General features: G+C 41.3%; 1 protein-coding gene across 8 annotated transcripts in view; it reads left to right on the top strand.

Moving 5' to 3' along the window:
- The window catches only part of LRIG3 (leucine rich repeats and immunoglobulin like domains 3), a 157,446-nt gene that overhangs the window by 15,749 nt on the left and 115,653 nt on the right, over positions 1-26,044 (top strand). For 6 of the 8 annotated variants that reach the window (XM_058191405.1, XM_058191403.1, XM_058191404.1 and 3 more), the window contains exons 2-3: positions 6,617-6,688; positions 7,524-7,598. The exons of 1 other annotated variant lie outside the window; for it this stretch is intronic. In XM_058191405.1, coding sequence (XP_058047388.1) covers positions 6,617-6,688; positions 7,524-7,598 — 147 coding nt within the window. The remainder of the gene's footprint in view (positions 1-6,616; positions 6,689-7,523; positions 7,599-26,044) is intronic. One more of the 8 variants, XM_058191401.1, reaches the window with a different exon arrangement.

Raw genomic sequence — 26,044 nt, 5'->3', positions numbered from 1 at the left:
CTAGAAATATTATTTTTTTGTTTCAGTTCAGAAGCTAGTAAAGAATTTAAAATAGGAAGTCTTTCAATTAGTTGTGGCTAATTCTGTTCAATTGCCTCTTCTGGAAATTGTCCTTGTTTATTGAAAAAAAAAGACACTGGTGTATTCATACCATATGGGTAAGTCATATGGGATCAACTATGTATGATTATAGCTGTAAATGTCTACTCAAATATAAATTCCCCTGTATGCAGTAACTCTTGTTCCTAGAAAATATAAGAATTGTAACCTTAGAGAAGGGAAATTCAAAGAATGTAAACAGAAAATAAATATTTATTTGCTAAGTAACAAGTGATGTAAAGATTATCTTGAATAATTGGTTTTTTAAATACTTTATTTTTTAAAAAATCATTTATAAAAGCTATATGCAGATTGTAAATATCCAGAAAACTTCTAGATGATAGCAAAGAGGCCCAAAACCAGTCCATATATGATAGACCTAATTGTATACAACATTTGAACAAAAGCTTTTCAAGGTTTATTATAAGTATTGATCCACCAAAGGTGCAGTATTTAAGCACTCTTTATCAGGCAAGATCTTTCTCTACTTGATTTTTTTTTTAAATACCAAACTAAACTAGAAAACCAAATGAGAGAGAAAAATTGGCAGATATTCAACCATGTCTGTATTTTATTACAGTTTTAGATGGAATGTGGGAGTAGACTACAGACATGCAAATAGAGCCTTTCAGGTGCTTTCAGTAGTGTCAGGTTGCACCAGGATTCATTTGGTTTTCTAGTTTAGTTTGGTATTTAAAAAAAAAAATCAAGTAGAAAAAGATCTTGCCTGATAAAGAGTGCTTAAATACTGCACCTTTTGTGGATCAATACTTATAATAAACCTTGAAAAGCTTTTGTTCAAATGTTGTATACAATTAGGTCTATCATATATGGACTGGTTTTGGGCCTCTTTGCTATCATCTAGAAGTTTTCTGGATATTTACAATCTGCATTTTAATAAATGATTTTTTAAAAAATAAAGTATTTAAAAAACCAAAGAAGAGACACATATGCAATGATTTTTCCCCCTCCCATTTCTGAAAATATAAAATCTAGCTGTCTGAATGTCTCCCAGTCCCACTGAAACACCTCAGTTACTTCTTAAGCAGAAAACAGAAGAAAACATCATAGATGTGTTCATGAAGTCTTAAGGAGTCAGGCTTGATTTGAAGGATGGTTTAGTAAGGCAGTCTGGCTCTTTATGGGTAGTTTAGGTGTTTTGTTTAGAAAGAGGAAAAGCAATAACCATATACTAGTTGTCTGCAAATAAAACTCCTTGAACACAGAGGGACTTAATTTTGAGTAGATATGTATTAGCAGTGCCTCGTAAGTACATGTTTTCCTGGATAACCAATTTTACTTGTAAGACACCAGTAAAACCAGCATAGAGATATGTAGCTAATAATTCACTAATTAGGACTTAATTTTTTTAAAAAAATCGTTCTTTTTAAATGGATGGTGGATCAACCAAAAGAAGAACAAGGTACTGGTATCTATATTTAGTGTCTGTTAAAACAAAGAGATCTTTTGTGGTTGCAGAAGCAGTGGAAGCTTTCTAATTGGATTTCCCCTGGAGAGGCAAATTGTCCATATGTATGTTCAGATTCCTTTACAAGAAGTGTGAAAAATGGGCTCCACTTGTATAAATAAGCACTTGGCCTTTTGTAAGGATCCCTGCTGTGATCACTCATAGGGAGCTGTGTCACTTGTTCTTAAACTGACTGGGTAACATCTTTATAAGTGTCATCAGACCATGTGGTAGATTTTGTGACAAATTTATTTTGTTAAAATTAAATACCTTCACCTTTGGCAGTTACTGTTCATTGTTTGCTTTTTATGCCTTTAAGAAAAGCTAGCAAACTGGCTCTTCCTCCCCTCCTCCTCCCTTGGCCTCCTTTTGCTCTTGCCCCAGGAACCCTCAAATGTTAACAACTGAACAAAATTGTTGTTTTTAGTACTGATCATAGTTTACCCAGTTTGTTTGTGAGAAATGTCATGATGTATTGGCAATAAATAGAAAGCCTGGGTGATAGATAAAACAACAAAAAAGTATTTGGTTTGTTTTTGTATTGAAATCCTAGATTTTTAATTTAATTTAATTTTTTAGTGAATAGAAAATGCTGATTTCAGTGGATTTGATTTGTTAAACCTGCACACACTCATGCACATGCATATAACTCCTGTGTGAGTAAGTGAGTGAGTGAGAGAGAGAGAGAGAGAGAATAAAGAAATAAAGAATACTAAGAGAAATTTACTTTATATATTTATTACTGGTAATATAATGAGTCACAGTGTAACCCTACAGTGTTTAAGTTGAAATTCCAGGCCATTTTTTGAATACATAGGAAGAATGTTTCTTGAACTTAGTGTAAATATATGTCAGTTTTGCTCAGCTGAACCTTTTTCTTTGTATAATACCTTGGGGGGAGACAACACTTTTTTGTTTTCATATTCAGAGTTCTAGATAAAATAAATGCTGGATGGTTGGTAGGAACAAATAAAAGTACAAATATTGAAATTATTATTTTTTAAAATTTTGGAAGCTCTGAAGGCTCCTGGTTCTTGGAAGGCTGAAATTATCTTTACATGTTGTCAGCATTGTGATTACTCTTACAATTGTGATTGACATAGCAAAATGGGTAGTGGAAAACAGCCAATTTTAACACAGCTTTAATGCAGGCTTTCAGTAAAGATATATGGATATACTAAAAATAAAGCTAAGACTGTTCAAAAGACGTGAGTGTTTATAATAATTTATTTAAAAAAATTCTGCAATCTAACTTTAGCATAGAGGTTTAAGAATTCATAGAAACACTCCACATTTTAAGAACTTAGCTTTTGTTAGATTTAAAGTTTAGCAGCCATATGGGAAAAGAAGAGAAAATCTTAATAATTGCCAAACATCTTTGATGTTTTTCAGTTCTGTTTGGAATTTTAGATTATTTTATCAGGATTTGTCAAGGAATGTTAAGTCTGTCACTGAGGCAGGGAGGGAAATCTAAAGGATGCTTTCTACTAATGTTTGCATTACATCTCAGTATTTACATAGTCCTTACCAAAATTGCTAGAAGGGAAACAAATGTTTGGATAGTTTTCACAGCTGTTCTGCAGTATTTTCCAGACTAGAATCTGAACACAGCAGGCTGATTTATGAGTCACTTTGGACCTGTGTTTTAAAACAGCTACACCCTACCTCTTTGTTTTTTAACTTTCCTTCTTTCTGCTGAATTTGCAGCTGTAACGTCTCAATGGGGATTGATTAAGAATATGTTGCTGGATTTGCATTTTTAAAAAACTGACTAGATTTCAGCATTTCCAAGAAAAAAAATAATATAGTTAAAATGAATACATTGAAACAATTCCATAAGTGTGCTTTGTGATGAGTGTTTCTGAAATTATTGAGTTTTATGAACCTTGGGGCATACTCTTAGGTTGCTCTATTTCTTTACCAACATTTTGTTCAGATTTGAGTTCATCATATATATTGTTAATATTTTCTGATAACAAATAATGACTTGAGGATTTGAATAACATGGGTACTTTCTAAATATCTTCATTATCCTAATGCAAGAATTGTGAAGGATAAAACTAGCATCTGTCCCTACATCTAAGGAAATGAGAAAATTCAGGAGTTGGTATTCAGAAGTTGAACTAAGACTGAGGGTTTGAATGAGGGTTTCTGTTTTCAGTCCCTCCGTTCAAATACAACAAGAAATGATTTAATATCACATGAATGAAACTCAGGCTCCTGAGCTTTTTCCTCTCCATAATTCAGTGACAATAGTATATGCTTTCGTTTGTAAAAATAATGCAGTTTATCATGTGTAAAGCCAAATTCAATCCTTGGTGTCTAATCTTGGCTTCTTACACTACATCATAGTTAGGATATGCATAGTTGTAAAGTTGTTGTAGTGGTGTTGAATCCAAAGCTTTGGTTCTTCTCTTTGGAGCCTTATGGGAAATGAACAAAGTGCTCTACATTTTCATTTATTTTACATATATATTCCAAAGAGATCAATATCTGTCTGGATATGTACATAGAGGCTTGCTGCTGTGAAAAACCTCAAAAAATTTCTTAATAAAATGGCAATGTTTCAAGATGTCCTTTGCATTTTCCACATCCAGGAAAGCAAGGTCTCTGTATGTTACTCTGAAAAGCTTAAAGAAGAGTCTTTCTCCTTGGAAGATTGTACCAACTGATGGCATCTTAACAGGCCTGTCTTTTTAAAAGTGAAATGCGTATTTTTAATACCAGAATCTAGCCATTCTTAGTCATTTAAAATTTCCAATGCTACTAGAGAACTGAAACCACTGGAGAAATTTTACTTTAAAACTGTGATTTTAAAGAGGGGTGAGGCCAGAGGAGTGTGAAATGTGTGCTCCAGAACTTCAGTGATGCTGGTGCTTACTGCTAAATTACAAGGAAAGATTGATTCATATTATTTCATACCAATTTAAGGATTTCTGTCAAAATTTGTTGAGGTGCCAGAAAGAGATGCATTTTAAAACCTATTTTGTCAGGAAGCTTCTTCAAAATTGACTTCAGAAAGGATCACCTGTATCTCTTAGAGTATTTCTTCTTGTTTTGTAGGAATGTCTTTCTTAAACTGAATAATGTTTTCCTTTTTGTATGCTTCTACAAACTAAAATAAATTTAAATGGAAGGCTTATTAAATTTCTTGTTTAAGTATTAGTATTTATAAGTATTAGTATTTAGTATTTGACTTTGGCTGCTGAGCAATGAAGACACACTATAAAAATCGGGACAGAGAGGAGGGAAAGAACAGATCACAAAAAATCTGCTGATACCTGCAGTGCCTGAAAATTCAAAGGTAGTCTGAAACATGATGCAAATATGTTTACATATAACAAATATGTTTACATATATACATATAACTTCCTTGATAGAGTCCAGATGGAGAGTAAGCTTGAGCTCTTTAGTGAAAATTCCCTGAGTCCAGTTTAGTGATAATTGACAGCAGTAGTTGCAACAGTAGAATTTCTATAATGTAAAATCTGTGTCAGGTTCCTTCCCCACTACATTCCCAGAGTTATAACTTTACCAAAGCAATTCCAGTCACTTCTGTTCTGGCAGGTCCTAAAGAAAGTATGTCTTCTATATTATTTCATGAGGTTGACACCTTCCTACCTTCATTTAGTGTCGGGGCTTTCCAGTGAATGTTGACTTTCTAGATGAGTCCCTAAAGTTTCTTCAGCAATATTTCAGAAGTAGTTTGCCATTGTTTTCTTCTTAGGGCTGGGAATGAGTGATGGGCCCAAAATCACCCAACTGACTTTGTGATTAAGTTGGGACTAGAATTCACAGTCTTCTAGCTAGTTTCTACCTTGGTGCCTTGCATAAAATGAAAAAAAGTATGCATTTAGCTGTGACTTAAGTCAATAGAAACCTGAAACCCTGTGTTGAGATAATTATTCATCTCATATTCTTTGCTTATGCAGAATAAAGGTTAATGTATTTTAATAATAATAATTTTATAAGATTATAAAATTGGGCTTATAATGCTTTGATCCAAAGTCAAATATTACTACATTAGTATTAATAAATATTAGTATAAATAATACTAATTATTAGTATGGGCCTCTGTGGCTCATAACTTAATAACACAGCTGCTTGCAATTACTGCAGGTTCTAGTCCCACCAGGCCCAAGGTTGACTCAGCCTTCCATCCTTTATAAGGTAGGTAAAATGAGGACCCAGATTGTTGGGGGCAAAAAGTTGACTTTGTATATAAATATACAAATAGGATGAAGACTATTGCTAACATAGTGTAAGCCGCCCTGAGTCTTCGGAGAAGGGCGGGATATAAATGCAAAAAACAAAACAAAAACTAAATACTAGTATAGATCAGGGTAGTTTTATTCTGAGCTTTTTTTAGACCACTCACACAATATTGATACATCATTTTCATGCATTTTTTCATTTCTTCTAGAAGGTACAGATACATACCCATCAAGAACATGCATCCCAGAAATAAACATATGATCTTGCAGGAAATAGATTTCTTTGGCATATTGAGCAGATTTATTCATTACTGAATCTGAAATGAGTTATGCCTTGAAGCTGAAGTATTTATTCAGGGTTTTTTTCATTCTTGGTGTTGCATATGTTAACCATTTTATATGTAAGAATTAATGATACAGAGACACATGAATGGAAGAAGTTTCCATGCCACCCAACATCAATACATCCCATCAATACATCAATATACCACAAATTTAGACATATCAGGTAAAAACTATAAATAGAAAGACAACGTTAGTTTTATTTGCCAGATGTGCCTTTGGTCTCATATGCTGCCAAGATAGAAAAAAAGTTTGATTTATATGCTACACAGGACAATTATTGCCATGCTGGTCTTAGGTTTTTTTTTATTGTTTTAAATTCCTATGAAAATAGTTTTTGAGTTTATAGACATCATATAAAAATATATGAAAAGCTATCATATGAACTGCTAAGGGAAAATGGGAAGAGATAGATACGAATCAAAGTGTATTTAGATTATTTTTAAATATCTCTCATTTTGATGAGTGTTCATGCATTTTTTTAACTTTACAGTGATCTAAGCCATAATAGTTTGTCTTCAATCAATTCTAGTTCTTTGAGTCATCTTTATAATCTGCGAGAAATGTAAGTAGTTGTTCTGCCTCCAGATTCTTATGGCTGTCTGTGTTATGTCTTCTTTACCATTGCTTTATTTTAAATTTCTAAAATCATAATGACATGTGCATATAAAACCTAGAATGTTTTGATTTGCATTCAGTGATAAGTTGTGATTCCAAAGAAAGCTGATATATAAAGCAGTTGGGTTTTGCTTTGCATTTCTTGGTGGATGAGTAGCAATCTTTTCTGCCTAGTCATGACCATATATTTACCTATTTAGACACATGGCACATTGCTGTATTTCAATAACCTACACACCTTGCCCATACTCCTAAGTGAAAGCTCCTCTTGTTTGATAGCTTAGCTCTCAGCAAATGAAAAATATGGGTAGTAACAGTTATATGCCAAGCCACAGAAGGTATTACATAACCAAAAGCAATCACTAGCCATGGATTTTCTATCTTTATACAGAAACCAACTACTAAGAGCAAAAAAGAAAACAGTAAAGCAGTTTCCATGTGTATGTGTGTATGTGTATGTGTGTGGTTTCACTAGCACTGAGGAATAAATGAGCCATATGTACCACACAAAGGATACTCTCCAAAAGAATTATCTGGTTTATTATTACATATATAAATTGTGAGTGCAAATGTTCAAAGAACTTACAACAATTCAATGGGCATCTGTTGAAGTCAGCATCATTAAAAGACTTTTTGTTTCTTTGAGAATTTGTGCCATTATGAGGGTGAGAGGTGAAAACTGCTAAGTTATTAAGAGATAAAATAGGAAGGGAAAATCAGATGATACCAGTTACCATTTATGTCTATCTTGGCTAAGCTTTCATTATTTTTTTTTAAAACAGAAAACTGAACAACAATGAATTGGAAGCTATTCCAAACCTGGGACCTATTTCAGTCAACATTACTTTCCTTTCTCTGTAAGTTGATTTCATATATTTTATTTGCATACGAAAAGAAATATATAGACATATTCTCTATTCAAATTTAATCATATGTTTTCAAAAAAGCTAATATTTGAAATGATAGCAGTAAAATATGTTTAATATAGTGCTACCTTTGGATCATCTTGACTGTCATGATATATTTCTTCTTCTAGGATAGAAGAAATTGTACTTATTAGAGAATATTACAGTTCAAATTCTGAGAATCCTATGGTTTATTCTTCCCCTGAATTCTGTACAAAACAACTTACAGATTCAATTTACAGCTATAACCAAGAAAGGCTTTAGCAGAAAGTATCTTTTTTTTTTTTATTGAAAGAGTTTTAAAAAACAAAAGCATTTTCCCCCTTTTCCCCCCCCTCCCAAAACCCCTTCCCCTCCTCCCCCGGCTTCCCGGTCAATCACAAGGTATTGTTATACATAACCAAACATAGAATAAAATTTTCTCTTCCAATCCAAATAACCACATCCAAAGCTTTTCATCTCCCAACCCCTCCCATTACATAAAATAACTTTCTAATTATTCAAAGGCAATCTGATATTTCTTAATCTGATATCTGTTTTGTAGATAATCAATCCATTTTTCCATTCAATTAAATATCTTTCCTGCGTATTGTCTTTTAAAAGCTGAGATTTTAGCCATCTCAGCCAAATTAATAACTTTCAATATCCATTCTTCTATTGTAGGTATCTCTTCTTCTTCCAGTATTGTCCAATCAACAGTCTTGCTGCTGTTATTAAATTCAGAATCAATTTAGTCTCAATCCCTGTACAATCCGTTATAATTCCCAAAAGGAAAAATTGTGGCAGGAACTTTATCTTCTTCTTCAGTACATTTTGAATAATCCACCAAATTCTTATCCAAAAGACCTTAATTTTCTTGCAAGTCCACCAAATATGAAAATATGTAGCATCATCACAATCACACCTCCAACATTTCGCTTGGATATTAGGATACATACATGATAATTTTTTGGGATCTAAGTGCCATCTATAAAACATCTTATAAAAATTTTCCTTAAATTCTGTGCTTGTGTAAACTTAACATTTCTAACCCAAATTTTCTCCCATGTTTCCAACATTATTGGTTCCTGAATATTCTGTGCCCATTTTATCATACAATCCTTTACCAAATCCTTTTCCGAATCTATTTCAAGCAACACATTATACAATCTCTTTATATGCTCCTGGGTCTGATTTCTAATTTGCTTTATTAAATTTTCCTCCCTTTGCATTATACCAATTTTTGATCTTCTTTCCAGCTAGCACTTATTTGCCCATAATGAAACCAAGTATAATTCCTCCCTTCTTCATTTAATACCTGTAATGATTTTAATTGCAATCTACCTCCTTCAGCATACAAAAGTTCTTTATAAGTAATCATTTCCTGTTTCTGTTCTATATTTATATTCTCTATTGCATGTCTAGGGCTCCCATATAGGAATCTTGTATTCTAATTTATAGGAATATTTTTCCAGACCAAAAGAGCACTTCTCAACACATGATTCTTAAAAGCCCTATCCACTTTTTTCATAAAATAAATCGCATGCCATCCATATAACAAGTCATAACCTTCTATATTCAAAATTCTTCCCTCTGTTAAGTTAAACCAGTCACTCTTTACTGAAAGGGCTACTGCTTCATAATATAGTTTAAAGTTAGGCATTCTTAAACCACCTCTTTCCCGTGAGTCCTGTATTATTTTCATTTTAACCTCGCCTTTTTACCCTGCCATATAAATTTATTAATCCCAATCTGCCAATCTTCCAAATTTTTATCCTTTTAATTATTGGTATCATCTGGAACAGAAACAAAATCTAGGTAACACATTCATTTTAATAGCATAATCCTTCCCAATAGGGATAACTGCAATTTCTTCCAGACACTCATATCATTCTGAACTTTTTGCCATAGCAAGTCATAATTATTCTTATAAAGTTTCTTGTTCGATGAGCTAATATAGACCCCTAAATATTTAACCTTTTTTACTACCTCAAATCCTGTCATTTCCTCTAGTTTTTGTTTCTGTTGTATAGACATATTTTTAATTATCACTTTTGTTTTATTCTGATTTATTTTAAATCCTGATACCTTTCCATATTTATCAATTACTTCCAACAAAAATCTACTTGAATTTATAGGATTTGCTAACGTAACCACTATATCATCTGCAAAAGCTCTAACTTTATACTCATATTGTCTAATCTTAATTCCTCTATTTTCATTAATTCGTATTTTATCTAATAATGGTTCCAGAGTCAAAACAAACAATAATTGTGATAAGGGACATCCCTGTCTCGTTCCTTTCGCAATCTTAATAACTTCTGTCAAACTACCATTTACTATAATCTGTGCTGTTTGCTCTCCATAAATCGCTTTAATTATTCTAATAAAACAGTCTCCAAATTGCATTTTCTCTATTAATTTAAATAAAAAATCCCAATGCAATCGATCAAAGGCTTTCTCTGCATCCAAAAAATAAGTGCTGAAGTATTCTTCCTTTCCAAATATTCCAATATATTAATAATCTGTCTAACATTATTCCTCATCTGCCTCCCTTTTATAAAACCAGATTGATCAGTATGAATTCTTTGTTGTAAAACTAACATTAATCTATTTGCTATTATTTTTACAAAAATCTTATAATCATTATTTAAAAGTGAAATCGGCCTGTAGTTACCAGGTTTAGAGCAATCTTGCTCCTCTTTTGGTATCAGTGAAATAAAAGATGTTTTCCATGACGGGGGTATTCCCACTCCTAATTGTATCTGATTAAATAATTCTTTAAGTGGGCCTAATATTTCATCCTGTGTTTTTTTATAATAAGTTGCTGTAAGACCATCTGTACCAGGGGTTTTCCCCATTTTTAATTGTTTAATTGCCTCCACTATTTCTCCAGTAGCTATGGGCCGATTCAGCTCCTCCCTCTGTTCTAATGTTAGAATATTAACCTTATAATCTTTCAAATAATCATAAATGTCCCTATTCAATATTTTGTCTTTTGCATATAGTGCAGTATAAAATTCTGAGAATGCCTTTTAATTTTATCCTGTTGATATATCTCTTTACCTTTATATTCTATTTTTTGTATGATACGTGCTTTCTGTTTTTTCCTTAAATTATATGCCAACCATCTCCCAGGTTTATTTGCATTACAAAAGGTATTATGTTTAGCATATTGTATATTCGTTGCCACCTGGTCTGCCATTAACATATTAAATTGACTCTGTAATATTTTTATAGCCTCTTTAAGTTTATGATCTTGTGGGTTTTGAATTAATAACTGTTGCTTCCTTTGAATTTCTTCTTCCAAGTACCTACGCTGCCTTTGTTTATTATTCCTTTGCCTATTATCCAAATAAATCAATATCCCTCTAATAAACGCTTTGCTCGCCTCCCACACAGTTCCTATAGGTGTCCCTTTGTACATATTAAAATCAAAAAATTCTTTCAGCTGTTTCTTACAATAATTTACATTATCCTCATATCTAAACAGATTTTCATTCAACCTCCATGTTCTACCACCTTTTTTCCCTTGTAATAATTCCATCCATACTGGGCTATGGTCAGTTAAACACCTCGGAAATATCTTCATTTTCTTCACCCTAGAAAGCAAGTCATTAGAAATTAAAATAAAATCAATACGTGAAAAAGATTGATGCCTATCGGGAAAAAAAGTAAAATCTCTCTCATCTGGAAAGTATCTTAACTATAAGCTGCCATTGTTTTTAATTTCTTATTGCCCTTAGTTGAATGGGTCCTTGGGAAACTGATTAGCTTAAGTCAAAGATAGTATGGAGAAAATTTTTTTTTCAAAAAACTAAAAAAACCCTAAAATGATACCAGTTACAGTTGGAAGAACTGTAATCTAAATCCTAGAGGTTTCATTGTTGTTTTAAGGTCCTGACAGAATGATAGACTAATAAATGTAACTTTGACTTGATCCTTAAGCCTCATAAAGTGATACATACATTGATGTTTGTATAGATCAGGGTGAAATGTAGACATGATCTCAATTCATCTAGTCTTGGGAAAGACTGGTTGTTTATTTTAAAATATATTCCACTTTTTATTACAAGTCTCTAAAAGTGTTGATAGCCAAATGATATATAATACATAATGATAAATACATAATTGAATTATTGTATAATTTTTATAGATTTTAATGGTGAGGTGTTGAAATCTATCTACATTTAATTAGTATGTGTACATTCTGTTATACATAGTTAGATATACATATAGGCATCAGATTCTGAATATGCAGAATATTTGTAGGATACAAATCTTTTTTTCCAGTCTCTATGATAATTTTGTATGTAAATGCAAGCGTTCATATGCATGTTTATATGATCTGTATCCAATTAAGTTTAATATGCTTGATTTCTTGGTAGAATGCACATAAAATCAGCACTCTCTGTTGTTGTATAGGAGTGCTACAGTGTTGTTGTATAGGAGTGCTGCAGTGATTTATAGTTTGTTGGGAAAGCATCTGGTCAAGCATGGAAGCCTATGCTGTGGTGTATTTGCTAACCATTTGTTTTAGGTTTGGGCTGGTGATGTGGCAAAAGTCATTGCCAGATGACATGTTAATGTCCCCACACTCCATCCGATATGGCCAGGATTCAAAATAAACCAGCAAAAATTAAGAACTCTGTGGAACTTTGGGAAGGGGTATCACATAAAATTAACTGTTTTTTAAAAAAGAAACCATAAAACAAAAATATACAACACAGGGTTGAGATATAGCTTCCCAAAACTTTGATTATGCTGTAAAAATATTATTTTACAGATGAGAATTGTTGAATCTTTCTTTTACAATGTGACAGTATATGTGAGATAATCCACTTTTCCCCATTTCTAAACATAGCCACTTCCCTTGTACTGCTCTAGACAGATTATATAGTTTGGACCCTAACACGAATAAGGTTTGACATCGTTCCCATAAATCATGTTGATGTCTAGAACCATCATTTAAATCAACTCCACAGGGATTCTAAAAGTACTTTTATCCAGAGTGGCTATAATAACAAAACCTTGCAAGTTCTGATCATGCTATACTACCTCAGCTTTCTTATATTCCAATGACTTAGGGATGCAAGTGTCAGCTTGCCTCAAATCAATGTTTAAGAAAATTAAGACCCAACTCCATCATTTTGAAGAGATTGGTAATTTTTACTAAACACATCCAATTGCAAACAAAGCTAAGCCAGAACTGAAAGTATACTAAAAACACAGATGTCATATCCTCTCCTGAACCCTCCTCCCACCAGAGTTCAAACAGTCATAATCCAATGTCGTCTTCCTCCTTGGCCATGTGTAGTTTCACTTCCGATAATCTCCCTCTGTCAATCTTCCGGATGGAATGCGAAGCAGGCAACTCCCATTACATTCACGTGCCAAATCAGTTCAAACATCTGTATGAAAGACTATCTCCCCCACACACATGCAATGTCAGCGGAATGCTGACAACAGTACAAACCTCCCCCCTCTTCCATAAATCATGTAAGACATTCAGTAAGAAGAAAACCTTTAACGAAGTAATAAAACAGTAAAATAATCTAGTAGGAGAAATACACTTAAATAAAGCGGAGCTGACATTCGGCCCTCCTTTGAAAAAGGACGTTAGTCCTGGAAAGGAAAAGAGAAATATTAGGGTTTATCAGGATATTTGTCATAAAATTGTGCTAGCTTTTTGGGGGCACGAACATCTTCTTTGTTAACCCATTATGCTTGTGATAGAGGAAAGTGTTTCCAAGCTACCAAATATTGGATTTTATTTCTATATTTTCTAGAGTCTAGGATTTCCTTAACTTCAAAATGTTCTTCCCCTTCTATGAGGATTGATACAGGGGGCTTAGTAGGATTAGCCCTAAGGGGGGATGTGTGTTCAGGTTTTACTAAGCTGACATGGAAAACTGGGTGAATTCTTATCAAAGATTTTGGCAGTTGTAGTTGGACAGTCACTGGATTAATGATTTTCACAATGGGGAATGGCCCAACATATTTGGGTCCAAGTTTTTTCGATTTCTGTATAGTTTGAAAATATTTAGTGGACAAGAAAACTTTATCTCCTACTTGGAATTTTTTCTCAGGAGCTCTCTTTTTATCTGCTTGTTTTTTGTGTGCGCGATGTGCATTGTCTATTGCTTTGCGTGTAATTTTCCATGTACTTTGCAATTGCTCTATCCATTCAGCCAGTGATGGAATCGATGGTTTTTGTTCAGGGAGTTCAGGAATGGGGACAAATTCTTGACCTGAAGCCACTTTGAACGGGGTGAACCCAGTGCTGCTATGAACAAAATTATTGTAGGCTACTTCCGCAAAAGGTAGTAGGCCCGCCCAATTATCTTGTTGATAATTAATGTAACATCGTAGATATTGTTCCAGTACTGAGTTCGAGCGTTCACAACCCCCATTAGTTTGAGGATGGTGGGAGAAGCTTAATCCTTGGGCGGAGCCTATCAGCCGCAAAAACTCTTTCCAAAATTGAGAAGTGAATTGCACCCCCCCGGTCTGAGATTATCCGTTCTGGAACTCCATGGAGTCTGTAGATGTGTTGCACAAACAGCTTTGCCAAAGTTTTTGAAGAAGGTATTTTGGAACATGGGATGAATTGCACTTGTTTGGAGAACAGGTCCGTAACTACCCAGATCACTGTATTGCCTCCACTTTCGGGTAACTCCACTATGAAATCCATGAATATTTCTTTCCATGGGGCTTCTGGCCAGGCTACTGTTTGAAGCAAACCAGGAGGCTTCCCTGGTGGTCTTTTAGCTGCTGCACAAACAGAGCAACTCGCTATATAAGATTTAATGTCTTTTTTAAGCCCCGGCCACCAAAAATGTCTTTTCAGGAGATGTAAGGTTTTCACGAACCCAAAATGTCTAGCCATTTTAGCATCATGGCAGCATAGAAGTATGACCTCCCTCAGAGATGCAGAGACGTACAACTTTGCCCCTACCCAAGCCAGTCCATTTTGAAGAGTACACTCATGCGAATGGGCTAAGTACCAGTCGTCCTTGTTTAAGGCTTCCTTCAGCAACTTGGTGAGGTCATCTGGTAATGATGCATCGATTTGTGCTTGGTTACGGGTAATTGCCGGGGCAGCTAGTTGTTGAACTGGGAGTATAGGGCGCGCCACTTCCTTGTGCGTACTATTATACTGAGGTAAACGGGAAAGGGCATCAGCCAGGAAGTTCTTTCCCCCTGGAATGTATCGCAAGGAAAAGTTAAAATGGTTAAAGTATTGGGCCCATCGAGCTTGCTTGGGCGATACTTTCCTGGGAGTTTTCAGGGCCTCTAAGTTTTTATGAACAGTCCACACTTCGAAAGGGTGTTGGCTCCCTCCAAAAATTGTCTCCATGTTTGGAGAGCCCAATGCACCTCAAAAGCTTCTTTCTCCCAGATGGCCCATCTTCGCTCTGTTTCAGTGAGCTTACGACATGTATACACGCATGGTTGAAGCTCACCTTTCACATTGTTTTGGAGTAAAACAGCTCCGACTGCCACATCACTAGCATCTGCTTGAACCACGAATGGGGACTCCATGTCAGGGTGCTTGAGGGGGATTTGCTTGGCAGCAAACAATCGCTTCAACTTTTCAAAAGCGGCCTAACACTCCATTGACCACTCCAGTGGTAAGGAAGGTTTGGGCTTAGTATTTCCTTTTGTTTTGAGGAGATTGGTGATTGGCAGGGCAATGTCAGCAAATGAGGGAATGAACTGGAGATAGAAGCTAGCAAATCCCAGGAAACTTTGTAACTGTTTGCGGGTGTGAGGGGGTGCCCAGTCAAGTACTGCCTGGACTTTTGCGGGATCCATCTCCAAGCCCTCAGAGGAAATATGGTATCCCAGGTAGTCGATTTTCGTTCGATGAAATTCACATTTAGACAATTTTGCATAAAGCTCAGCGGCCACTAATTTTTTGAGTACTGCTCTTATCTAGCTTCACATTCTCCTCCATGGTCTCCATGTAGATAAGTATGTCATCAAGATAAACTAGAACCCCTTTAAACAAATGTTCATGGAGCACTACATTTATTAGTTGCATGAAAACTGCAGGGGCCCTTTGCAGTCCAAAAGGAAGAACTCGGAATTGGAAGAAACCAAGGGGACAATTGAACGCCGTTTTCCATTCATCCCCTTCTTTTATGCACACTCTGTAATACGCTTCACGTAAGTCCAGTTTGGTGAAGAATTTTCCTTTGGCTAAGTGGGCAAGCATATCCTTCATGAGAGGCATGGGGTACACATTCTCCATGCACATGCAATTTAAATTTCTACAGTCGACTATTAAGTGAAAAGTGCCATCTTTCTTTTCCTGGAACATGATTGGCGCTGCAACCCGAGGCCTGGCCGGTTGAATGAATCTTCGCTCCAAATTTTTATCTATAAAGTTTCGCAATTCTCCAAATTCTTCCTGGGTCATGGGGTATGATTTCGGTTTCGGGAGTTTCACCCCTGGAAGGATGTCTATAGCACAGTCTGTAGGCCTATGGGGAGGTAGCACGTCAGACGCCTTTTCACTAAACACCTCTCATAGGTCCCAGTACTCTTTAGGAATTTTTTCCTCCTCCTCCAGCTGTTCCAACATCGACCCCAGTATATCAGTAGGATCGGGGTTAGGGAGTTTTAAAGTTATCTTCTCCTTCTTTTGCACCCTTCTGCGGAGTCGCAACACCCCCGTTCTCCAGTTTATTTTTGGGTTTCATTTCTGGAGCAACGAGAGACCCAGTACGAGTGGCTGGTCCACCCCTTGGGCCACAATAAAGTTTATGATTTCTCGGTGGTCTCCTATAGTCATCTCTATGGGTTCTTTCACAAAGTGGGCTGGACCTCCCCCCGCCACCGACCCATCTAGCTGGCAAAAAGCTATGGGCCTGCTCAACTGATGATACATCGGGTACACCCAGAGTCTAAGAGGGCTAGCATTTCCCCCTGCATTCCCGAGGATGGGACGCACAGGTTTATTGGAACGGTAAGGGGGCCCCTTTCCAACTCACCAGGAGATCCTCATCTGATTCTGAAGATGGCTCACTGTCATCTGACCCGGAAGGAGTCCCAAGTTCCTCCTCGATGGGAGGAGTGTTCTTGGCGACATCCGCTCCCCTCTTTGCGACCTCTCGTGTTTTAGTTTCCGCCTGCACTGTTGCTAATGTCAAGGTTCCAGAAAAACCTCTTCTGCATAAAAAAAACTCAGAAGCCATTGTTTTCCAGAGTTCTTTACTAGCATGAGGAAACTGGCACACGATGAGTGAAATTCCAAAACTGAATTTCCGGATTCTTTTCCCAGTTATACAAACCCCAAGAGTCCCACCCCCCTGACCCCTTTGATGGTCACATGGTCCCACGTTCTCCCAGTTCATTCGAATATCTTCTTGCCACTCTTCCTGCAGATGTGAACACCATCCGACCTTGACCGCTTGAAGAATGTTACCATACCCCTCAGCCCCCCTTCCTCCCCTCAGGGGAAAAATGTGGCAGCGTCTGGAACCCTAAAGTCTAATATGGTTTCCAGGCCTGACAGGCGTCCCCCCTTGGAAAAGAAGCTATATCCTAGGAAAGAAAACAAAGAGTTGATAAAGAAGAGTGTCAGTGGTCCACACTTCCCTTCTACCCCCCCCTCCAAGAGGTTTTTTAGGTTTGTCAGGGAAAGTGTCGTGAAACTGTTTAATCAAATTATCCGCATTTACTTTCCAACTTTTGACCCAAGTAGATTCAGATAATGGATATCCCTTCCAGTGGACTAAATATTGTAATTGACCTCTGTATAGTCTAGAGTCAAGGATTTTCTTGATTTCATAGTGGGTTTCACCTTGGATTATCAAGGGTGGTGGGGGAGCGGCAGGTTGAGGTCTCAGACCAGACTGTCTAGCAGGTTTTAATAAGCTGGTATGGAATACCGGGTGTATTTTCCCCAACATTCGAGGGAGCTTGAGTTGGACGGTAACGGGATTAATAATTTTTACAATGGGGAAAGGACCCAAAAATTTTGGACCGAATTTTCTGCTGGGTATTCTCAACTTCAGATACTTTCTGCCACAAAGGTCATCTTTGGCGCCAGCTTTGCGTGACAATCAGCCGCTCGGTGGCCTTCCTTTCCACATCTGAAACAGCCCGTGGTTTTCTTCTTTCCACCTTCCGCTGCAGCAGAATCCTTGGGCGGTTCTCTCTGGAACTGAGTTGGTGTCTGCTTCCAAGCGTGATCACTTCGCAGGCGGTCCTTGGCTAGATCAATCTCCATTTCTGCTGCCAGGGTGTACCAGCCATGCAGGGTAGTCGGGGATGCTCGGGTTCTGCACAACTTATATAAATCCCCGTTTAAGCCGTCTTTATATATGTCCAAAAGAGCCACTTCCGACTACCCTCTCATGAGAGGCACCAGATCACTGAACTCTTGGTTGTAGTCAGCCACTGGTCTCCTCCCTTTTCTGATGGACCTCATGCGAATCTTGGCCTTCTGCTCTTCCAAGGGGTCCTCAAATCTCATTCTCAGGGCTGCCATAAAGTGGTGGTAGTTCCTCAGGAGAGGGGAATTCTCTTGGTACAAGGACACGTACCAGGAAGCCGCCCTTCCACTCAAGACTTGGGTCACGCTTCTCACTTTAGAGGCTTCTGACAGATAATCTTCACCCTATTCCTGCATGTGGCTGTCCACCGTAGCCTGGAATAACCCTAATTCCTTAGGGTCCCCATCAAACTTCCTGGGAATTGAGGGAATTTTAGGTTTTTTCCTTCTGTGAGGCAACATTTATCCAGCAGGGGTCCCCAGGCCTCTATCAAAATCTGCAGTCCCTGGAGAACGCAGCTCAGGCTCTCGTTCCCCCAGAATTTTTCTGCTGTATGCCTCTCCCCCGGTGGGTGTCAAAAATTCTGTTTCCACTTCTTCCCCCTCCTTCCAGGGATTCTGGGTGGGGACCTCATACCTTTCACGGTCTGCCTGTCGCTCTATCACCTCATGATACAGTCTGACGGCTTCTGCGATTTGTAACTCATCCTTAATTAACTGTTCACGTTGCCAGTCTGAGAGTTTCTTTTTCTGCTTAAGTCTTGTAATTCCAGATTGTAGCTCCCCCGGGTCTGGAAGTTTTCCAAAATCCTTCTCCCATCTCTCCTCTATTTCTCCAGCCACTCTGCAGAAATTCCTAAATACTTGGAAGGGCACCATGTGGCTGCCAAGCCTGCTCCCATCTCCTCCGGCTCATCTTCTGGGGTTGGCTTTCTCCCCAGAAAAGATTCCTTATCACCACCTCTGGAATAGTCCAGGAATGAGATGTCTGCCAGCTGTTTATTATCAGCTCTGCATTCATGCTCTCATATCGTTAAGAAAAAGTTTTCAGTCCCCTAGGTTGTGATCCTGGATGACTGATTTTTGTGAGTTCTGGCTTAATGTCAGCTTGCCTCAGATCAATGTTTAAGAAAATAAAGACCCAACTCCATCCTTTTGAAGAGATTGGTGAGATCATCAGTGGTTTTGGGGTGAGTTACCAACTGTACGCTGATGATACGCAGCTGTACTTTTCCACCCCAGGCCACCCCAATGAAGCTGTCGAAGTGCTGTCCCAGTGTTTGGAAGCCGTACGGGTCTGGATGGGGAGAAACAGGCTCAGGCTCAATCTCTCCAAGATGGATGGCTGTGGATGCCGGCACCCCGGTACAGTCCGCTGCAGCCACGGCTGACTGTTGGGGGCGTGTCATTGGCCCCGAGGGAGAGGGTGCGCAACTTAGGCGTCCTCCTGGATGGACGGTTGTCTTTTGAAGATCATTTGATGACCGTCTCCAGGAGGGCTTTTCATCAGGTTCGCCTGATCCGCCAGTTGCGCCCCTTTCTTGACCGGGATGCCTTATGCACGGTCACTCATGCTCTTGTTACATCTCGCTTGGACTACTTCAATGCTCTCTACTTGGGGCTCCCCTTGAAGAGCACCCGGAGACTCCAGTTAGTCCAGAATGCAGCTGCACGGGTGATAGAGGGGGCCGCTCGTGGCTCCCATATAACACCACTCCTGCGCAAGCTGCACTGGCTGCCTGTGGTCTATCGGGTGCACTTCAAGGTATTGGTTACCACCTTTAAAGCGCTCCATGGCTTAGGACTGGGTTATTTATGGGACCGCCTGCTGCTTCCGTTTGCCTCCCACCGACCCGTGCGCTCCCACAGAGAGGGACTCCTCAGGGTGCCATCGGCCAAGCAATGCCGGCTGGCGACCCCCAGGGGAAGGGCCTTCTCTGTGGGGGCTCCTACCCTCTGGAATGAACTTCCCCCTGGACTTCGTCAACTTCCCGACCTTCGGACCTTTTGCCGCGAGCTGAAGACGTATCTATTTTGTCGAGCAGGACTGGCATAGGATTTTAGAATTTTATATGTTATTATTGGGGTTTTAAATTTTAATTGTGTTTTATTGTTTATATATATTTTAAATTGGCCATATTTGATAGGTTTTTTAATTATTGTTTTAATATATTTATTATTGTGGTTTTAGTTGGCTGTGACCCGCCCTGAGTCCTTCGGGAGAAGGGCGGTATAAAAATTTGATTAAATAAATAAATAAATAAATAAATTGGTGATTTTTACTAAACACGTCCGATTGCAAACAAAGCTAAGCCAGAACTGAAAGTATACTAAAAACACAGATGTCATATCCTCTCCTGAACCCTCCTCCCACCAGAGTTCAAACAGTCATAATCCAATGTCATCTTCCTCCTTGGCCATGTGTAGTTTCACTTCCGATAATCTCCCTCTGTCAATCTTCCGGATGGAATGCGAAGCAGGCAACTCCCGTTACATTCACGTGCCAAATCAGTTCAAACATCTGTTTGAAAGACTATCTCCCCCACACACATGCAATGTCAGCGGAATGCTGACAACAGTACAAACCTCCCCCCTCTTCCATAAATCATGTAAGACATTCAGTAAGAAGAAAACCTTTAACGAAGTAATAAAACAGTAAAATAATCTAGTAGGAGAAATACACTTAAATAAAGCGGAGCTGACATTCGGCCCTCCTTTGAAAAAGGACGTTAGTCTGCTAGTTTGCTGCCAGAGCTGATAGTGCCAGCTAATTAAGCCATCGCTCAGACAGAGGTGAGACTGAGCAGGCGGTGGAGGCAGATACCATTCCTATCCCTGAGATGTTTTTGGAGTTAATACAAAGGCAGTGGACCTCACCAGCTACGGCTTCCAGGGCCACTGGGTTGGAGAATCAACTTTTTGGAGTGGATGCAGCCTTACTTAAGTTACTGGACATCCCCAAGGTGGATGCTCCGGTGGATGCTCTGATCTCTTTCTTCTGTTTTATCGCCTGATGCTGAGGACGCCTTGAGGGCAGAGGAAAAGAGAGAGGAGACGGCCCTGTGCTGTGCTCACCTGGCAGATTTTTGGGCTATTAAAGCCTCTACAGCAGTGTCTTTCCTTACCAGGGTATCAGTTCGATGGCTGCGACAACTTCAGTCTCACTTAGAGCTGGATGATATACGTGCTCACCAGGACTTCTCCCAAGATTTTAGCTGCTGCAGAATACACCGGCGACTCAACCTTGGCCTCTGCCAAGTTTTCTGCCAGACTTTTCTGTCACTGCTAGACGTCTGCTTTGGCTACGTCACTGGTGCATGGATGCTAAGCATAAATGGAATCTTGCTTCTACCCCTTTTGAAGGGGGACATTTATTTGGCCAGTCTCTGGACCTTTTACTAGTCAAAACCAGGGACAAGAGGAAGATGCTTCCTTCTCAGGGCAGGTGGGCCAATTTCCATCTGTCACCCTACTATAGGTGGCCCTCCTTTCATCAGGGGGAAAGCTGGGCTGAGCTTTCCCCAACAACAAAGGCCCTTCCAGTCACGGTCAGGTTACCAGACCGATAGGCCTTTCTTTGCCAGAGGTAGACAACTGCCATCCGGCCAGTTGGGTGCAGGCTGGGCCTATTTGCGGACCGCTGGGATGACCTAACAACAGATACCTGGGTCAGGGAGACAGTGTGAGCAGGGCTCTCCCTCGAATTTCTCTCTCCTCCGAGGCTTTTCCTTCCTTGTCCACTTTCTCGAGACCCAGTCAAACAGGGACTCATGGATTCGGCTATTCAGCATTTGCTGGATATTCGGGCCATTCAGCCGGTTCCGCTGGAGCAACGAGGACGGGTTTTTTATTCGATCTTGTTCATCATTCCAAAGGCCTCGGTGGGGGGGGTGGAGACCAATTTTCAGTTTGAAGGGATCATGGGTTTTCCGTGAATTTGGAGAAATGTCAGCTCATACCTTCTACGAGGTAGTTAGTGCACCTGAGAGCCCTGATAGACACTCGGGCAGGTCAGGTGTCCTGTCCCAGGAGCGGCAGGAGAGCATATGGGCCTTAATTCAGCTGATTCAGCAATACGAGATGGTGCCGGTGGCCTGGTTGTCCCAACTGCTAGGGAAAATGATCTCCTGCCTGGCCATAGTTCCTTGGGCAAGGTTCCACACTCGACCACTCCAGTGGTTCTTGCTTTCCTTTCAGAGGGCGGGCACCAGTTCCTCGAAGGCTTGGGTCAGGGTGCTACTACGAGTGCTGCTCTCTCTCTCTTGGTGTGAGTCGGGGGCCATCAGGAGGGGTTGTTTTTTCAGGGAGCCTTGCAGAGTGGCGGTGACGTCAGACGCCAGGCTCTTCAGCTGGGGTGGACATTGCGGGTCCCAGGTGGCCCAGAGACACTGGACTCGGCTGGAGCTCGATCAGCAGATCAACTGGCTGGAGCTGCGGGCTGCATGTCTGGCTCTTCAGGCCTTTCTGGTGAAGGGGAGACATGTTCTTCTTGTCACAGACAATACAACAACGAAGGCCCATGTCAACAGGCAAGGCGGGACTCGGCCACGTTCCCTGATGCTGGAGGCGGAGGCCAATGGGCAGAGACTCATCTGTTGTCCCTGACAGCGGACCATATTGCCAGGACGGACAACATCAGGGCAGACTGGCTGAGTCGGTCCACCATGGATCTATCAGAGTGGAGGCTTCATCTCAGTCTCTCTGCAGCCCTCGTCACCTGGTTCGGCCGGCCGGTGATCGATCTTTTCACATTTCCAACGAACACTCAGCTCCCCCGATTCCTGTCATGATTCCCAGCCCCAGAGGAGGTGGATGCTCTGAGGACCCCATGGCCCAGAGGCCTCTTATATGCTTTCCCTCCTCTACCTGTTGTGACCCAGACCTGAGCAGGCAGCAACAAACACAGTCCTTTGTAAAAATACATTTTATTCAAACAGCTGGGAATTAATTCATTCCCAGCACCGGGTAACTTGAAACAAAACAAAGGCTTCATCAACAAACAAACATTCTTCAGTTATCACAAAACTGAGTTCAGTTTGGATAACTGCCAAGGTCCTTTCTGATAAATGTCCAGAGCAGAGAACAGAGCAAAGAGCGCAGCTGCAACGTTGCTTTCTGACGAACTGTTTTTACAGGAGGGCTTAGAGCGGAGGCTTTCCCATAATACCTTGAGGAGGCAGGTGGCTACACTGGGTTCTGTTTTGCCATTTGGGGACTGGGGCTCCCTTGCTCACCATCCAAGGGTGCATACCTTTCAACGTGGGGCTTCTAATCTTCGCCCCCTACACTGCACCATTATCCAACTTGGGACCTCGCTAAGGTTTTGCAGGTATTGACCAAGGCCCCTTTTGAACCATTGAGGGAGACCAGTGTTGTGACCCAAGTTCCTGGACCCGGACTCCTGGACTCGGATGATTCAGAAAGTGAGGGAGAAGACCTGGCCAGCCCTGCTTCTCGTGAGCCCTTTCCCTCCCTGGCACCCACTCAAAGGGAGGAGGAGGGGCCGGCAAAGCCTGATTCCATGGAGCCTCCTTCTGATTTGGCAACGCCCCAAGAACAGTTTTGGAGTGATGCAAGATTACGAAGACGTGATCGCGCGCAGCAGCGGAAGAGTTGGGACAAAGCCAAGTCATAATTGTCATGCAGTGACATCTGCAGAGACTATAAATAGGAGGCGGGACTTCCTGGTTTTTTGTCTTGGACAAAGTAATGAATTTGCGCGGGCAATCTGTATCAACGGAGGGAAGAATATATTCGTGAGTAATTCTGGCCTTATTTGTAATTTCCTTGTTATCTCCAGAAACTTGGCAGGCCCGTGGGTAGACGTAGCCAGGACATTTATATATATGTAAATAAACCAGAAAAGAGGCCTTTGACTGACTCTTTGCTGGGAGTATTGGGGGAAGGGAAACAGAACATTTTGTCCAAGACCTGACTAAAACATCTTCCACCAAAGATGGACCAGCAGCAGTTACAGCAGCTACAAGCGGCTAATCAACAGCTCCAGCAGCAAGTGGCTCACTTGGCAGGCCAACTTGCTGCCAGGAATGGGCCTGCAGCCCCCCCCATCCTCCCACTCCTCCTCCTCGTCACAAGTGCCGGATAACCGTGCCGGATAAGTTTTCTGGGCAGCCTGAGATGTTCCCGACCTTCTTGGGACAGTGCCAGCTCTACATGGCTATGAGGCCAGAGGATTTCCCAGACGACCGGGCTAAGGTGGCCTTCGTGATTAACCTTCTTTCCGGCTCGGCTGCTCGATGGGCCACGCCCCTCTTGCTCCAGGACAGCCCCCTGCTGGCGGACCAACAGCGTTTTTGGCAGCGCCTGCGCACCATGTATGAGGACCCCGTTCGAATGCTGACAGCAACCAGGTGCCTTAAGGAACTCCGTCAAGGGAAACGCCCCCTGCAGGAATACATCGCCGAATTTCGTCTTTTGTGCCAGGACTCTGACTGGAATGATGCAGCGCTGGTGGACGCGTTCCAGGAGAGACTCTCAGAGGAATTGCAAGACGAGCTGGCCCGCGTGGAGGCGCCATGACCCTCGACAACTTGGTGCCCTTTGTCTCCGCCTCGATGCCCGTCTGCAATGGCGACCATCCCGTCGCACCCCGGGACCCGCCGTCGACATCTGCACCCCACTTCCTGCACCACCAGCACCCAGGGTCGCCCCACGTTTTGTAACCGCTGCGGAAGAGCCCATGGAGTTGGGGCGGCCAGACCTCGCCTGACAGCCCAGGAGTGGAACCGAGGCGCCAAGGGGATTGTGCCTGTACTGTGGGAGCCCGCCACTTCGCTTCTTGCCCCAGAAAGCGAAGTGGGGCACGACGCCGGTCCCGAATCACAGCGTGACCAATCGAAACAGAGCAGGCCCGACCTCGGGAAACCCTAGGTCGGGCACGTACTAAGCCCCACTGGACGTTGCGGAAGTAGACTCTGGGCCCCTCGGCATCTGATTCTGGACACACGGATATGGTTGGGGAACCAGTCGGACGGGCTCCAGGCGCATGCGCTGGTGGACTCAGGGCCACAACAAACTTTATGGACCAGGCCTTTGTGACCCAGTTTGCGGTCCCGTGGTTCCGTGGACCCTCCAATGCGGGTAGAGACAATTGATGGGCGAGAACTGGTGTCCGGCCCCATTAAATTAACCCAGCCTTTGCGCCTGGCTATTGGGGACCATGAGGAGGCGATCCAGTTTTATGTCACGGCGGACCTTCATTTTCCCTTGGTCCTTGGGTTGGCCTGGTTTGGGACCCACGATCCTCAGGTGGACTGGTCAGGGAAGCCCATCTCTTTCCCCAGTCTGCAGTGCGTCGATCACATCCGCCACACCTCTGACGGCCAGAACGTCCCCACCGCTGCCATCACCTTGCCTCCTGAGCTGACGGACTTCGCCGACGTGTTCAGCGAGATGGAGGCGGACCGACTACCCCCGCATCGGCCCTACGATTGCCCCGTGGACCTTCTGCCCAACGCACCACTGCCTGTGGGACGCCTGTATTCCATGTCGGAGCCCGAGTTGGCCGCCCTCAGGGACTTCCTGGACAAAAACCTGGCCCGAGGGTTCATCCGGCCTTCAAAGTCCCCTCTCTCGGCCCCGGTCCTCTTCGTGAAGAAGACGACAGGGGACTTGCGCGTATGCTGTGATTACCGCCGGCTAAATGCCATTATGATGCGGAATCGTTACCCCCTACCGCTCATCCCGGAGCTACTGGAGAGGTTGCGGGAGGCCACGATCTTCACCAAGCTCGATCTCTGGGGGGCCTACAACCTGGTGTGGATGCGAGAAGGAGACGAATGGAAGACGGCATTCGGCACCCGATACGGACACTACGAATACACTGTCATGCCATTTGGGTTGACCAACGCTCCCGCCGTTTTTCAGCACTTCATGAACGACGTGTTCCGAGACATGTTGGATCGGTTCGTGGAGATCTACCTGAACGACATCCTGATTTACTCCCGGTCCAGGGAAAGCCACCTTCGACACGTCGGTCTGGTTCTGCAACGCTTGCGGGAGCAACAACTCAATGCGAAGCTGGAGAAATGCGTCTTCTTCCGGACTTCCATAGAATTCCTCGGGCATATCATCTCGCCCGAGGGCATAGCCATGGACCCATGTAAAGTAGAAG

Source organism: Ahaetulla prasina, chromosome 7, assembly GCF_028640845.1.
Source record: "Ahaetulla prasina isolate Xishuangbanna chromosome 7, ASM2864084v1, whole genome shotgun sequence".
Taxonomy (NCBI): Eukaryota; Metazoa; Chordata; class Lepidosauria; order Squamata; family Colubridae; genus Ahaetulla; species Ahaetulla prasina.
Note: the sequence above shows the minus strand (reverse complement) of the source record. Positions and strands in the feature narration are given on the sequence as shown.